The following is a 16,768-nucleotide window of genomic DNA, read 5'->3' as shown; positions in this document are numbered from 1 at the left end:
ACGCAAGTGAGGAAAACGTGGATGCAATTAAGAGCTTTGGGATGCACCCTAAGTGAGCCGCCGAAACGCCGTCCTTACCAAAATAACACTACTTTAGGAGCAACAGAAGTCAGACGGCGGCTGGTGGTACCACTGTTACCGACTGTAGAAACATGGCGTAGCAACATGGTGGACCCCGTAAAGAGGACCCGCTTCCTATGTAGATATAAACGGCTCATTCTACACTAATGAAAACATAACGATTCTTAGTTTCAGGTGATTATACACTAATGAAAACACAGTTCTGAATATGATATTCCATTTCTGCTTATGCTAAACACTGTACTTTTAGATATCACAACAGTGACTGAATAATGATTTTGTTTGTCTGGAAAAAGCAGAAGCAGAACTGGCTTGTTAACATGAGCGGAGTCAGTCAAACTATTGTTAATCTCTTACCTGTTTGGCTTCTGCATTCTTTTCCTGCTTGTTTTTTTCTGCGGATTGTTCCTTTTCTGAGCCGGCTTCCTCTGCACTGGGATCTGGACTTGGGTCTCTGCTGGCCTTAGAGAAGAGTCAACAATCTTCAGCACAATAAAATCATCCTGAATTAATTAATTAATACAACCAGACAAGAGAAGACACTACATTTAAACTATGTGCTTAAAATTGGTCCAAAATATGTCCTATTCCAGTCGCACAATTTATCATCTCAAAGTGTCTCCAGGATTAAAAATCCTTCTCCAACCACTTAGGCTTCACCTCACCACCTATATTATATTTACAGCTGCTTTATGAATACAATAATGATGTGGAATTTCAGGTGGGACATAGGATGCCTTAAAAGTCCTAAAAAATTCAGATAACTTTGCTGATAACTGAAAATTGTCACAAATTTTAATTCTTTAATATGAATAAATTCTAAACAATGAGATGCAAGAAAGGTGGTTCACCCAGTTGGGTAAATCAAATGGGGCTGTGCCATGGATGCCAAAAAATGTCAAGTTGACAAGGTTTTACACGCTGACACTGAGATAATCTTTTCTAGGTATTTTTTGGGGGGCAATTTATGTCTTTATTAGTGAGTTGACAGAGAGAGATGGGGACTGACATGCAGCAAAGGTCCCAGGCTGGACACGAAACAGGGATGTTACAGTTCATGGTCACTGTCTAAACCCCCAACTATAGATTATATATATATATATATATATATATATGTAGGAGTGGACGTAGTCACCGTGACGTCACCCACTGGTTTGTTGACTGCCATTATGAAGCATCTTGGTTTTTGGCCATCGCCATCTTGGTTATTTGCAACCAGAAGTGACACGAGAGGGTGGACCTAAGTACAACTGAATGCTGAGACATTTTTAGGTGACCAAAAAGGTTATAATTAACTTTCATGAACTGAAAACACACAGTGAAAGGGTTAAAGTTCTGAGACGAAAACACGGACAACGCCGTGGTAGCAACCTGTCAATCACAAGGTAGCCACGCCCTAAAGCATCCCCTGCTTTATGGTCTATTTGACTCTAAATGGGACCATAATTTACTAAATGAACATCATGCTGTATTGAAGAAGACTTGAAACTAGCGATTGAGACCATAAACTCATGTTTACAATGTTTACTGAGGTAATAAATCAAGTGAGGAATAGGGTCATTGTCTCATAGACTTCTATACAATCAGACTTCTTTTTGCAACCAGAGGAGTCGCCCCCTGCTGGCTGTTGGAGAGAATGTAAGTTTAAGGCACTTCAGCATTGGCTTCACTTCTCAGACCCCGGAGTTGCCCACTGCTCCCAACCCACCAGGGCACCTTCACAGTCAGGTAATCTTTTGATCCAGCCCCAATAATATGCCATAAAGTAAACACTAAAATGCATATAGGGGGTAAATATACAAGGATAAACTGCATTTACTCCAACAATGCAGAATGATGAAAGCTGCCTACAGACTTCTTTGTTTTAATGTGACAATCAGTAAAAAAAATAAAAATAAGATCAAATCATTCCCAAGGATTCATCCAGGCAGTCTGAGCAATTCTTATTAAAATGCATCATTTTAACCACAGACAACACATTTAAATATCTTTAAAATCAAAGCAATCCAAGCCATATTAAACAAATGTAACCATCCTAAAAGCAGTTACTGTACTACCACCACCACCAGCAGACACACAACAGTACTTCCATGTAAAATGTCACCACTGTAAAATAAAATACTGCAGCCACCACCAGAGGAACACTAAACCAGATGGTGCTTCATACCTTTGGTGACGACTTGATTTGCAACCCTTTCATTACTCCCTTCAGACCGCCCTGTCAATCACAGTCACATGTCACAAACCAGCTGATGACATCAGCAGTTGAACGAACACATACACAAACACAAACACATATGCACATACACACACATACCGGTTTGCTGCCAGGAGCTTGTTTGGCTGCGACATCATCAGTTTTGTCCTCTTTGTCGTGGACCACGTAACTCTGAGGAGGAATGAAATATCAGGTAAACAGTAAAAAACACATTCTTCTTCATACGTATATCTACTGTGCAGCTCTAAAACAATGTATGTTTGTACGTATATTATGTTTATCCTATCATACATGTTTATGCTTAATGCATGTTTGTTTCTTCTATTTGATAATTATGAGACTCTTTCATTGAACAACTTACTGGACAACATTGACTTGAGTCATGAAGAGCAGCTGATACATGCCAATACAAACCTACTGTATGTCTGAATACACACCTACTGTATGTCTGAATACACACCTACTGTATGTCTGAATACAAACCTACTGTGTGTCTAAATAAACACTTGTGTTTCATGCATGTACACACCCACACCTGCTTGCTACCAGGAACCTGTTTAACTGAGGCATTGTCAGTTTTTTTTTAACCTTTACACACAGTTATATTTTTATATATTTTATATGTATATTAATTTCTTATTTATATTTCATTTTTACTGATATTTTTATATTTACATTTTTACATGTACTTTATTGCTTTAAGTAAAAAAGAGGTAAAAAAAAAGCCAATAGAGATTCAGGATTTGACCCAGTTGTTGATCCTCCAGTCAGTGTATGATTTACTGTAGAGTACATATTTAAGTGAATCCCATTTGTATAAACATCTATATCCATTTTTGTAAATGAATATGCTCATTTATGACCATCAGTTATACAATGGCAAATTCTCCTTCTTGACTGGATGGCAGGTGTAATTTGAAATTGTGTATGGGGACCCCTTAAATACCTTTCCACTGTGTAAGGTGTATTACACTCCAGATAACGATGGCTAGATTTTTTTTTCTTCTCATACTTCGTCACAAGTTAACTTAAATTTGTTTTTTTTAAAATGGGTGATGTTTTCAACAGAGCCTCTTGTTTGTATTTGGTGCATGTTCATGGTATGATTTAAAGGAATAGTTTTCCCCCTGGGGTGCCGACAGGCACAGGAGTAAAGCAATGTACTGCTGTGGACGGGGCAGCAGCAAAACATATTTTAGCCACCAAAGAAAGGCCCACCTAAAAAAATGAATCAGTTTAAGTGTACGCAATATTTAGAATATTTTCACCGCTTTATATCTCTTCAAGATGTTCAGGTATAAGGAAATATGGATTCAATAGTGCAACATGATCATTTTCTCCTCCAACTCCAACCTTGTTTTTGTTTTTATGGTAACACCCTGCTGTACGTTATTGCTTACATGATGGACAGAACACAAACAAATAAACACTACAGTAAAGCAATAAACCTGTTCAATATAATAATCATAAAAATAAACATAAGATGATATGATGTGTAATGTACAGTGCAGAGAAGAGCTGCAGGTGCATTTCTTACAGTGAACGTAGGCGTTTTCTCTTTTTGGCTACGTCGAAACAATCCAGTCAGGACCGGCTGATCACTCTACAGAAAAAGCACATGTAAATAAAGAGGAAGACATTTCATATACTGTTTATAAATTAGGTCAGAGCTGTAGTTAATAACTCTGGCTGTAATACCTTTTTGATCTCTGCTTCATTTTTGGCATCTTCGGATTGGCTCTGATGAGGAAAAGGAAGGACACCGATTCAGAAATTTATAAAAACAACCAAGAAGGAACATGACATTTCCTTGTGTGCGTGTGTACCTGTGCGTCCTCAGCCTGTTCCCTCCTGCGTTGGCTGTATCTGGTTGTGTTAAGTTCCTGCACACACACATACAACCAAACAAAAAGCCGAGAAGGGAACAATAACAAAAGGTATTTGGAACAGGAAAGAAACATGAAACCTTGTGTAGCTCTGAGTGATTCTTTACTGTAAGCTGTTTTCACAGTAAAGACACACAGACATCAAAAAGGTTGCCAATCATCTCCAATTTCAATCAACTCAATTATCGGCCAAGTACTTGGCTTTGAACATGAGAAACATTTCCTGTGTGGAAGTTGAACTGAATTCTGACTGCATTGATGAGTATTGTTATATATTAGAGTATTTGGGTGTACTGTACCTTTTCTTTGGGTCTGGGTGGAACCACAGGAGTTTGCATCAAGTTTCCATTAGCCTGATAAAGATTGAAAAAAGGTGACAATACACAAAAAGAATGGTATCAGACTATTTGGTCAATAATGCACAAAGTATATGAAGGCAACAGTAAGCAGAATATTGGTTAAAGGGACAGTGTGTGACATTTCGGGGATCTATTAGCAGAAGTGGAATATAATATTCATAACTATTAGGGGTGTAACAATCCATCGATCTGGATTAATATAACGATTTAATAATCAACAATGCAACACATCAATGCAAAGTGAAAACAAAGATACATACCATCATCTTTAATATATGCCCTTATTTTATAATTCTTAACTGATAAAAAAAAGGTGCACTTCAGTGCACACTCAGAAATGTGGCACTTTATAGTGTTCTACAGGAGGTCTATGTTTAATAGTTTTTATTAAAAAGAATATTGTTTTTCATTTAAATGTCTGGAAGAGCTCAGTAATAAAATTGTCAAATCCTATTTTAGTTGTTTTTTGTGTGTTGATATAAATGTAACCGATTGTGTTAAATGGGCATATGATATCGTCTCATATTGATCTCAGTCCCCTGAATTTAATTGAATTTAATCGAAATCGTATCGTGGCAGATATCAGCAAACATTGTATCGTTGTCCAAAGAATCAATATAATATCGTATTGTGATTTACACCCCTTATAATTATGTTTTCTTTAGCTGTATAATCACCTGAAACTAAGAACCATTGTGTTTTTGTTAGCTTAGAATGAGCCCTTCATATCTACATAGAGAGCGGGTCCTCTTCGCGGAGTCCGCCATGTTTCTACAGTAACCCAGAACAGACAAACCAAACACTGACTCTAGAGAGAGCCTGCTAGAGTTACCTGAAGGCCACCGTAGTTCTCCGACACGCTTGTTAAACTGCGGTAATGCGAGCTGCAGAGTGCAAAACCGTGGTACCGGCAGCCACCGTCTTCTTCCGTTGCTCCTAAAGTAGTGTTATTATAGTAAGGATGGCCTCTGAGCGAGGCAAACAGCTTTACCATGGTTTTGCACTCGGCAGCTCACGTTACCGCAAAGAGCGGTACTCGGTAGCGGTAGTAATCATAAGATGCTTATTCAGTATGAATATACAGTATACATATATCCATACTGAAAGTAGTAACTAGCAGCCGCAAAACGAGCTGCAAGGGCAAGTGAGCAGCGTCACTATAACATCACGTCCATTAAAAATGCTTGTTTTTTGGCTCAGATTGTTATTATAAGTGTCATTGACATGACATTGAAAATCTTTTATCTAACACTAAGCTCAATTCCTGTACTCCAACACAACAAACTCTGCCCGGCTGACACTCACGTTTCCACCATGGATGTATTCCACTATTCCACCGTTGTCTTCTAGCGACACGTCACCTCGCCAGATTTCACAAAGAGGCTTCTCCTTCAGCGAGACTTTTTCCATAATGTCATTAACTTATAACAATCAGAGCCTGTCATGGCAAAAACAAGAACTTTTGATGGACGTAAATGATGGCGCCAGCTTGCCCCAATAGCACCATATTGCAGCCTGTGAGCAGCTGCCGTCTAAAGCGTTCTCCCTCAATATTGGACAAGTTTCAGAAACTGTTGTTCCTATTAGTCAGTTAGAAACCAAAACTTGGGGAAATGGGATCCAGGTTGAAAAATACCTAAGTTACACAATGTCTTTTTGTCTTCTAAATTTAACCAGATATTCTCACATGCAGGCTCAATCTAAAGGGCTTTGTCACACATCATCTTATCCCCACATTTCATTTCTCTCTGTCCCTCTATCTAGTAAAACATAAACAATGGCAAAAAATCAATAAAAAAAATCAAATACAGTAAATACCTCATTGTTTGCTGCTCTTTTCATTTGGTATTGTGTCTGACCCAGTTCCTGCACAGAAAACACAAATCGATTTTTAAAAAAAAAGTTGAGTCTCTATGCAAATCAAAGTTAATCTTCTAAATAGGCCGATTCCCCTCATTGCCTCTCCTGTTTCTTTAGTGACTCTTGTAAAATATATTAAAAAGTTGTATGAGAAAACACACAAACAAAAATGCAGATACAGATAATGGAGGAGAGAAAATGTAGTTCTTTCAGTTTTTTAAGGCTCATATCAGTTCTGATATTGTTGTGCTGATAACAGAAGCCAGCTTGTATCAATTATCGATATCTTTAAAAGTTACTTTTTGTTTTACCAAAATGATGTGGAGTTGATAGATTAACCCCCAGTTTTCCTCCTCACAGAGTGGAAATATCCTCTCCACTGGAACTCAAGCTAAATAATTTACTTAAATGTTACCAGATGTTTAAGGAATGTCGGCCCACCACACATGCTCAGCAGAATGTAAACGCTGGGATACATAAAACAATTATATTATAGACCCTACATCACATCAGAGGCCTTGTTCAGACCTGGCATTAACATAAGTCTCCACATGCGTCTTGAGTGACCCACTTGTGATCCGATCTCACTTCCCCGCTCAGCAAATAAACACGTAGTAAACGCATGGCTAATACAGCAGACATTGTGACGTAATATTACATGAATGTCATTGGTAATATCCTACATATATTAGTGAATTTTATTTATAAAGCACCGGAACAACAAACACCAACAAATTACCGAAAGTATGATAATGCACTTCCCGTGCCTAGTCTGTAAATACGTATGTAGCCTATAGATATAGATATATTTTAATGTAGCTATAGCCTATGAAGGAAATACAGTTGAACCAACAGCATACAGTAGTGCACAGAAGCCGTTTCCATAAAGCGCTCGTGTCTGCCTGTCTATTCACATGAGGAGTGCGGAGACCCCGCGGATCCAAGTGGGACGTCAGTTGAGTAGGCGGTCTTTAATGTGGCCCAGGACACATTCACGTACACACTGCTAAAAGAATGTGGCCATATGCGGCCTAGACCACCTCTGAATGTGGTCTGAATAATCGGATCTCAATGCGTCCTCAATGCGTTTTTGTTGCATTCACACCTGTACTTAGAGCTGTCCACTTGTGATCCAATCACTGAGGACGCATGTTAATGCCAGGTCTGAACAGGGCCATAGATGACTGGCCTAGGCCGGACTTACTGTGTCTGCAGGTCGTTGAGGCACCAGAGGAGTTGGTTTCTCTAGTTTTTCTGGGTCATTTCTTTTTACCTGTAGAGAATCACCCTGAAGTCATATTCTTAAACAAACTACTGATGTTACAGCACATACACCTCAGTAAACACATGATTAACTTTGTCACATAGCTAATCAAAGCTTTGGGTTTCTTACGGTACCTCTGCAGGCTTTGGGGGAGGCTTCGGCTGTGAACAGAGAAGAAAACGTGTTTGTATTGTATATATGATACATTACGTTTGATTTTGGTGAATTTTTTTTATACATTCTACAATCAGTATTGGAGAGTATTCAGACTGTGTTGTGCATTAGTTCAGTGTTTTTGTGTTGGATGTACATGTTCTCACCGGCTTTGGTTTCTTTTTGACTTCTGGCTTCACCATACACGCCTCCATCCTTTCTGTAAGAGCAACACAGAGAAATGAAGTGTAAGGAATAATCACAGGTTTGTGCTCGTTTGTGATTTTGCACTTTTAAATGCCAACTGGACCAAATGGAAGTAAGAGACAAACACTCTCACCAACTTCTTCACAACATGCCCTGTGACATGCTGTAACAAGAAAAGTACAGGTGTAATGAATAGCATTAATCATTAATTAACCCTCACATTATCAACTCTGTAATCACACAACCATCTTGAACACTCTTATGTCTTCAACATGGGAATATTTTCCATCTTTACCATCCATCCATTAAAAGGTGGACACAGAATAAAGCTTGTTTTTCATTTTCCAAGATCTTCCTTGAGCTCTATCACCACCATCCACAATTAGTTGTAATGTTTTGCAGCTGTGAGCAGCTCTTCTATTTCCTTGGTGCATTGCATATCGAGACATTAGTGTGCCTCAAAAAAATTCAAGCATGTTTTAGTGTGCAACCTGAGTTTTAATGAATACACTGAATTTTGACCCCCATTTAGGGTGAATTAATGAATTACAGACTTAGAAACTTCCTAAAATCAGTATGTAATATAGAATTGGGACACTATTGTACATTCTGGCTCACTGGGGCACTTAAATGCAACGGAGCGATCAATAGTGTTATTAGTAACAAATGTGATTTTCCTACTGTTTCAAGTCAAAATGTCTGCTGTTTGTACTGAGAGGCTTTTATGTTTAAATATGTAGAAATGCAGGTCAGTTGATAATTTATCTTTATTATCAAGCAAAACGCAGAAGTTATTGTCTCACAAAACTCTATTGTCAGTCAAAACACATAAAAGTGGCATACTGTTGCACTGGCTCATATGTTCCTTACATAATGTATTTTACTTTTGAACTTCTGGTTAGACGAAACAATACATTTAAATATGTCATCTTGTGCTTGAGAAGTTTTTGCACAATTTTAATTATTTTTTATATCAAATGACTTAGAATATTTAATCGAGAAGATTTCTGCCCTACATACCACAAATCAAAAAAAGTAAAGTACTGCATTCAAAAGTACTCAAAAGTACTCCAGTATCAGAAGTATAATGTACTTGCACCATATTTATAAGCACATCATGTTTTCTTGCAAAAAACTGTGCCTGTAAAGTAACTATTATGAGCAGTATGTACAGTGAAAAGTAACGGAGTATAAGGAAGCACAAAAAAGTACCCCTATACCAGGGGTCAGCAACCTTTACTATCAAAAGAGCCATTTAGGCAAAAAATAATAATAATAATCTGTCTGGAGCCGCAAAACATTTGATCATTGTGATGAAGGTAACACAGTTTATAGTCTAAGTATATAGTACAGACGTAGGCAAAGTTGTTGGTAACGTTCCGTTAAAGAGAGAAAAACCCACAATGGTCACTGAAATAACTTGAAACTGACAAAAGTAATAATAAATAAAAATTCACTGAAAATTAACTAATGAAAATCAGATATTGTTTTTGAATTATGGTTCAGCAGAATCATTTAAAAAAACAAACTAATGAAACTGGCCTAGACAAAAATGATGGTAACATTAACTTAATATTTTGTTGCACAACCTTTTGAGGCAATCACTGCAATCAAGTGATTTCTGTAACTCTCAATGAGACTTCTGCACCTGTTGACAGGTATGTTGGCCCACTCCTCGTGAGCAAACTGCTCCAGCTGTCTCAGGTTTGAAGGGTGCCTTCTCCAGACTGCATGTTTCAGCTCCTTCCACAGATGTTCAATAGGATTTAGATCAGGGCTCATAGAAGGCCACTTCAGAATAGTCCAATGTTTTGTTCTTAGCCATTCTTGGGTGTTTTTAGCTGTGTTTTGGGTCATTATCCTGTTTGAGGACCCATGACCTGCAACTGAGACCAAGCTTTCTGACACTGGGCAGCACATTTCGCTCCAGAATGCCTTGATAGTCTTGAGATTTCATTGCACCCTGCACAGATTCAAGACACCCTGTGCCAGATGCAGCAAAGCAGCCCCATAACATAACCGAGCCTCCTCCATGTTTCACATTAGGTACAGTGTTCTTTTCTTTGGATGCTTCATCTCTTCGTCTGTGAACATAGAGCTGATGTGACTTGCCAAAAAGCTCCAGTTTTGTCTCATCTGTCCAAAGGACATTCTCCCAGAAGCTTTGTGGCTTGTCAATATGCATTTTGGAAAATTCCAGTCTCGCTTTTTTATGATTTGGTGTCCTCCTCGGTTGTCTTCCATTAAGTCCACTTTGGCTCAAACAGTGACGGATGGTGCGATCTGACACTGATGTACCTTGACCTTGGAATTCACCTCTAATCTCTTTGGAAGTTGTTCTGGGCTCTTTGGTTACCATTCGTATTATCCGTCTCTTCAATATGTCATCAATTTTCCTCTTGCGGCCACGTCCAGGGAGGTTGGCTACAGTCCCATGGACCTTAAACTTCTGAATAATATGTGCAGCTGTAGTCACAGGAACATCAGGCTGCTTGGAGATGGTCTTATAGCCTTTACCTTTAACATGAAGGTCTATAATGTTCTTTCTGATCTCCTGAGACAACTCTCTCCTTAGCTTTCTGTGGTCCATGTTCAGTGTGTTACACACCATGATACCAAACAGCACAGTGACTACTTTTCACCCTTTAAATAGGCAGACTGACTGATTACAAGTTTGAAGATACCTGTGATGCTAATTACAGGACACACCTTAGTTTAACATGTCCCTATGGTCACATTATTTTACATCTTTTCTAGGGGTACCATCATTTTTGTCCTGGCCAGTTTCATTAGTTTGTTTTTTAAAATGATTCTGTTGAACCACAATTCAAAAACAATATCTGATTTTCATTAGTTCATTTTCAGTAAATTTTTATTTATTATTACTTTTGTCAGTTTCAAGTTATTTCAGTGACCATTGTGGGTTTTTCTCTCTTTAACGGAACGTTACCAACAACTTTGCCTACGTCTGTATATACAGTGGAGGAAATAAGTATTTGATCCCTTGCCGATTTTGTAAGTTTGCCCACTTACGAAGAAAAGAACGGTCTATAATTTTAATGGTAGGTATATTTTAACAGTGAGAGACAGAATATAAAAAAAAAAAATCCCAAAAATCACATCATATAAAAGTTATAAATTGATTTGTATTTTATTGTGGGAAATAAGTATTTGATCCCCTAGCAACCAACAAGAATTCTGTCCCCCGCAGACCGGTTAGATTAGTCCTCTCGCTTTAAGAAAGTACTCCGAATCTCAACTCGTGACCTGTATAAAAGACACCTGTCTCAACTCATTACCTGTATAAAAGACACCTGTCCACAATCAGATTCCAACCTCTCCACCATGGGCAAGACCAAAGGGCTGTCTAAGGACGTCAGGGACAAGATTGTAGACCTGCACAAGACTGGAATCGGCCACAAGACCATTGGCAAGCAGCTTTGTGAGAAGTAGACAACTGTTGGTGCCATTATTCGGAAATGGAAGAAACACAAAATGACCATCAATCGCCCTCGGTCTGGGGCTCCACGCAAGATCTCGTCTCGTGGGGTATCGATGATCATGAGAAAGGTGAGGGATCAGCCCAGAACTACACGGGAGGAACTTCTTAATGATCGCAAGACAGCTGGGACCACAATCACCAAGAAAACCATTTGTAACACACTACACCGTAACGGATTAAAATCCTGCAGCGCCCGCAATGTCCCCCTGCTCAAGAAGGCACATGTACAGGCCCGTCTGTTTGCCAATGAACACCTGAATGATTCAGAGAAGGCTTGGGAGAAGGTGATGTGGTCAGATGAGACCAAAATCGAGCTCTTTGGCATCAACTCAACTCGCCGTGTTTGGAGGAAGAGAAATGCTGACTATAACCCAAAGAACACCATCACCACCGTCAAGCATGGAGGTGGAAACATTATGTTTTGGGGGTGTTTCTCTGCTACGGGGACAGGACGACTTCACCGCATCGAAGGGAGGATGGACGGGGCCATGTACCTTGAAATGTTGGGCGACAACCTCCTTCCCTCAGCCAGGACACTGAAAATGGGACGTGGATGGGTCTTCCAGCACGACAATGACCCAAAACATACGGCCAAGGCAGCAAAGGAGTGGCTCAAGAAGAAGCACATTAAGGTCATGGAGTGGCGTGGCCAGTCTCCGGACCTTAATTCCATATCAAATCTGTGGAGGGAGCTGAAGCTTCGAGTTGCCAAGCGACAGCCTCGAAACCTTAAGGATTTGGAGATGATCTGCAAAGAGGAGTGGACCAAAATCCTCCGAGATGTGCGCAAACCTGGTGACCATCTACAAGAAACGTCTGACCTCTGTGCTTGCCAACAACGTTTCTCCACCAAGTACCGAGTCATGTTTTGCTAGGGGATCAAATACTTATTTCCCACAATCAAATGCAAATCAATTTTTAACTTTTATATGATGTGATTTTCTGGATATTTTTTTTTATATTCTGTCTCTCACTGTTAAAATATACCTACCATTAAAATTATAGACTATTCTTTTCTTTGTAAGTGGGCGCAAACTTACAAAATCGGCAAGGGATCAAATACTTATTTCCTCCACTGTAAGTCTAATGCAGTGAGGGCCAAAGAGCAAATGTACGACGGAGTATTAGGGCCACATTGAGGGAAAAAAAAATCGGAGATTTCGAGAATAAAAGTCGTAATATTACGAGAATAATGTCATAAATTTACGAGAAAAAAAATTACGTAAAATTACTACTTTATAATATTACAACTTTTCTCGTAAACCTATGTCTTTATTCTTGAAAAACTTTATTCTCGTAAACCTATAACTTTATTCTCATAAACCTATAACTTTATTCTTGTAAACCTATGACTTTATTCTTGTAAGGTTTATTCTCGTAAACCTATAAATTTATTCTCGTAAACCTATAAATTTATTCTCGTAAACTTTATTCTCGTAAACCTATAAATTTATTCTCGTAAACCTATAAATTTATTCTTGTAAACTTTATTCTCATAAACCTATAACTTTATTCTCATAAACCTATAACTTTATTCTCGTAAACCTATAACTTTATTCTCGTAAACCTATAACTTTATTCTCATAAACCTATAACTTTATTCTCGTAAACCTATAACTTTATTCTTGTAATATTATGACTTAATCCTCGAAATCTCATATTTATTTATTTCCCTCAATGTGGCCCTAATACTCCGTTGTACCGTAGACCTACAACAATGATAAATAAAAATGAAACTTTAAACAAAAGAACAGTTTTTCATTTCCATGTTTATAAATCCAGAGGGAGCCACTGGAGAGGAGCTGGAGAGCCTCGGGTTGCTTAGAGACCCCTGACCTGACCTTACAGCCCTTGAGTATAGTTTAAGTTACTTTGTTATTAGCCAACATAGAAAAACTAGAGCAGCAAAAGTCTACTGATTAATTGAAGTATTAATACAGGAGGAAACAGGCTCCATGTTGCAGTTGTCACTTACTGTATGATCATTTGGAGAAGTAACTACTGCAGTACTCATACTCAGACTCAGCTGCAGCGTTAGTCTCGTTAGTTGTTATTGGATGTTAACTAGCTTAACGACTGACAACCTTTAGCTAACGTTAGCTCAGTTAAAAACACGTGTCATTTAAACGGACGGTAAATAATAATATTATTAAAGTCCAAAGCGCTATAAATAATCAGGTTGTTGTCGGACTGAGCGGTTTCACCTACCGAGTATGTAGAAGACGGTTCAGAGAAACTTCACATTTAGTTTTAACCAGATAACATCAGACAGGCGGCTCCTTCACTGTCACCTCATTCCTCCAGGAGTTTATAAACTCCACCACACCCACACAGCAACATCTGCACGCATGAGGCGTTCACAAGCTCCTCCAAAAGATCCGACATTACAGCTCTTCACCCAGCACACATGTGTATGTGGGGCCCATGTGGGTAGTAAATGGCCTGAAAAATGAGCCCTATGTGGGATTGTCCGTGGGTTCAATAATGGCCCCATGCCAATTACCCTTGTGGGTTTCATGCAGGAGTACACTGGTGTTATATGGGCCTAATCTGGGCAACATAAACCAAAACCCATCTCGGTCCCAGCTTTAAGTTCTATGTGGGATCTACATGGGGACTCCATGGGCTGAAATATGGGTTGTAAGTGGGTTTGTCCACAGTTTCCATGTTGGTCCCATGCACTAATTTCCCAGTTTGTGACCCAACTAGGACCCACACGGGTAGCCCACATGGGGAGCCCATGTGGGACCAACTTAGTTGATCCAAGTGGGCCCCATTTGTGTTGCCCATTCTGAGCCCAAGCACTAATTTCCCATTAGTGACCCAACTAGGTTCCACATGGGGAGCCCACATGGGGAGCCCATGTGGGACCAACTTAGTTGATCCAAGTGGGCCCCAGATAAAATGCCCATTTTGGGCCATACCCACTTGGTACCCAGGTACCCCCAGCATAACCCATGTGGGGCCCACATAACCATGTTGGCTGGGCAGTCACAACCGACTCAAGAGCTTTGGTTTTTAGGCTACAATATAAATAGTGTCGGATTTATTTACATGATAATTATATATTGCTTAATCATTCCCCACTTTTTTCACATTTTAACAAACAAATATTACTTTCTCACTCAAGAAAAGGTTTGATTACCGCACTTCAGTACTTGAAATTTTGTGTTTATTGAAAAATCTTATTAAAAACACTGGCGAAGCCCAGGTAGGTGTCATGTAGAAAAAAAAATATTGTCATGTTATTATTATTACGCTTATTTAAATGTATTTATTTATTTTCCATTGCTTGTAAATTATGACAGTACAATTTACCCTGCACATTCATTTACGCAACATCATTTTTATATTGTATATATATATACACAAAATAAAAATGATGTTGCGGTTTTCATATATATATATATAAAAAACATATATATACATATAAATATTCTATTTTTTACAGATTTTTTTAGATAAATAACGCTCTATCCTATCTTATTGTATTATTTGGTTACATTTTAGATAATTCTGCTTAGATTAGGTTTTATACATAAAAAAATGGTTTAAGGTTTTATAAAATAGTGATATATTTGAGAAGTTGGGCCTATTATACGAAATGAAAACAGGGAGTTTTAAAAAAATTTTTTATTTAATACTCAAATTTAGATAGCAAAAAAAAGGTAGCATTCTAGTTTCAGAAACAAAAACATGGGTATGGTATAGATACATTTTGAATAACCAGCCATAATAACATTTCATCTGGAAATATGTCAAACTACACAAGCATTGCATCCGAAAAAAAAGCATTTGCAATGTGACTTTAAAGACAAGTGTGCGAAAATGCAAAACAATAATAATATGCATATCACTGTCAGCATCCTCTTCACCTTCACATCTCAACTACTCATGTACACTCCACCTGTAGCTCATGTTGTGTCGCAAGAGTACAGTAGGCCTATTTACCGCCGCATGAAGTAATCCACATATTTCCGACACCACCCAAAGGCAACATCCCTTACAGGTCAAACGAAGCATCTTAAACAAACCAAAACACGCCCTGAGAGCTTCTGTGCCACAAATCCTCACTGTGAAATCACCTGTCGGATAATAAGGTGACTTCCTGTCACACAAAAAGAGCTCAGTCACAGAATCTCCACCTGATAACTGATCCAAAGATGAAAGGCTGCATCAAAAGCATCTTACATCTTACCTGTTTCAGTCGGAGAAGATGCGAGATCTGAAACCTTTGTGTTCTGTGTGGCTCTGTGATGGCTGTCGACTCACCTGGGAGTGAGGCGTGGCCAGTTTGAGCTCTACCTGTATGTGTGGGAGTGGAAAAAAACGCGTCTCCCAGCCGGTGTGACTCTGACTCATCGGTTTCACAGGTGTCAACAACATGGGAAGAAAAACCTAAACGTGAGGGTCCAAAAATAGAAAACCTAAATGGAGTAATCATCTTAGCAGGAGTCTGAACACCGAGTTTGACAATATTTTATTTTATTTTTTAAATTGTTCATTATTTATTGTGTTAATTTAATTGTTTATTTTTTTATATCTGTTTATATTTTCTGAAATATTATCTATCATTCTGCATTCAGAAAGTATTCATTGTTTTTTGCTCTGATGTGCATTGTTAGCTGTGAGAACTTATATAAACAGGTGTGTGTCATGTCCAATCAACTGAATTGACCACAGGTGAACTCCGATCAAGGTGTAGAAACATCTTAAAGATGATCAAGAGAAATGGGACGCACCTGAGCTGAATTTCAAGTGCTGTAGGGTCTGAATACTTATGTCAATGTGATAATTCATTTTTTTCCCTTTTATTAAATTTGTAAAAAAAACATTTGAAAATTCTCGTCGTGGTCAAAAAAAAAATCACTCCCTTTATAAGTGACACTTCAGTCCTTGAGCTTCATCTGGTAAAATGTGTATTGTATTATTATTATTACAGGGTTATAGATATTTTTATCTGATCACCTATCAATTAAACTCTCTGGTGTGCAATCATTTTGTAGTAATTGGTAACTTAAAACACTTCAATTTAAAGAGCAACTTAACATCAGCTGAAGATCTTGATTTTTTTCGGACCTCCAGTAGTTCATCTTCTCGCCCTGCTTCAGTGACGTAGAAGTGTACTCCAGGGTGTGGTCAGTATGCTGTGACATCACCGTTGGGTGTGGTTACGCCCTGCTGCAGTGACGTAGAAGTGTACTCCAGGGTGTGGTCAGTATGCTGTGACATCACCGT

The 16,768-nt window shown here is 38.6% G+C and overlaps 1 protein-coding gene across 6 annotated transcripts in view; it reads right to left on the bottom strand.

The window, feature by feature from the left end:
* Positions 1-15,811, bottom strand: part of LOC141777624 (uncharacterized) — a 39,089-nt gene extending 23,278 nt beyond the window's left edge. For 2 of the 6 annotated variants that reach the window (XM_074652052.1, XM_074652057.1), the window contains exons 1-12: positions 13,739-13,862; positions 7,989-8,041; positions 7,803-7,829; positions 7,609-7,677; positions 6,363-6,410; positions 4,485-4,538; positions 4,126-4,182; positions 3,998-4,039; positions 3,837-3,902; positions 2,399-2,470; positions 2,249-2,299; positions 439-543 (exon numbers count right to left, since the gene is read on the bottom strand). In XM_074652052.1, coding sequence (XP_074508153.1) covers positions 439-543; positions 2,249-2,299; positions 2,399-2,470; positions 3,837-3,902; positions 3,998-4,039; positions 4,126-4,182; positions 4,485-4,538; positions 6,363-6,410; positions 7,609-7,677; positions 7,803-7,829; positions 7,989-8,036 — 639 coding nt within the window. In that variant the 5' untranslated portion in view covers positions 8,037-8,041; positions 13,739-13,862. Of the gene's footprint in view, positions 1-438; positions 544-2,248; positions 2,300-2,398; positions 2,471-3,836; positions 3,903-3,997; positions 4,040-4,125; positions 4,183-4,484; positions 4,539-6,362; positions 6,411-7,608; positions 7,678-7,802; positions 7,830-7,988; positions 8,042-13,505; positions 13,562-13,738; positions 13,863-15,728 lie in introns of those variants that run through there. The other 4 variants (XM_074652053.1, XM_074652054.1, XM_074652055.1 and 1 more) reach the window with 4 other exon arrangements.
* Between the last annotated feature and the right edge of the window lie 957 nt (positions 15,812-16,768).

This window comes from Sebastes fasciatus, chromosome 11, assembly GCF_043250625.1.
Source record: "Sebastes fasciatus isolate fSebFas1 chromosome 11, fSebFas1.pri, whole genome shotgun sequence".
Taxonomy (NCBI): Eukaryota; Metazoa; Chordata; class Actinopteri; order Perciformes; family Sebastidae; genus Sebastes; species Sebastes fasciatus.
This window is presented reverse-complemented; position numbering and strand designations above follow the sequence as displayed.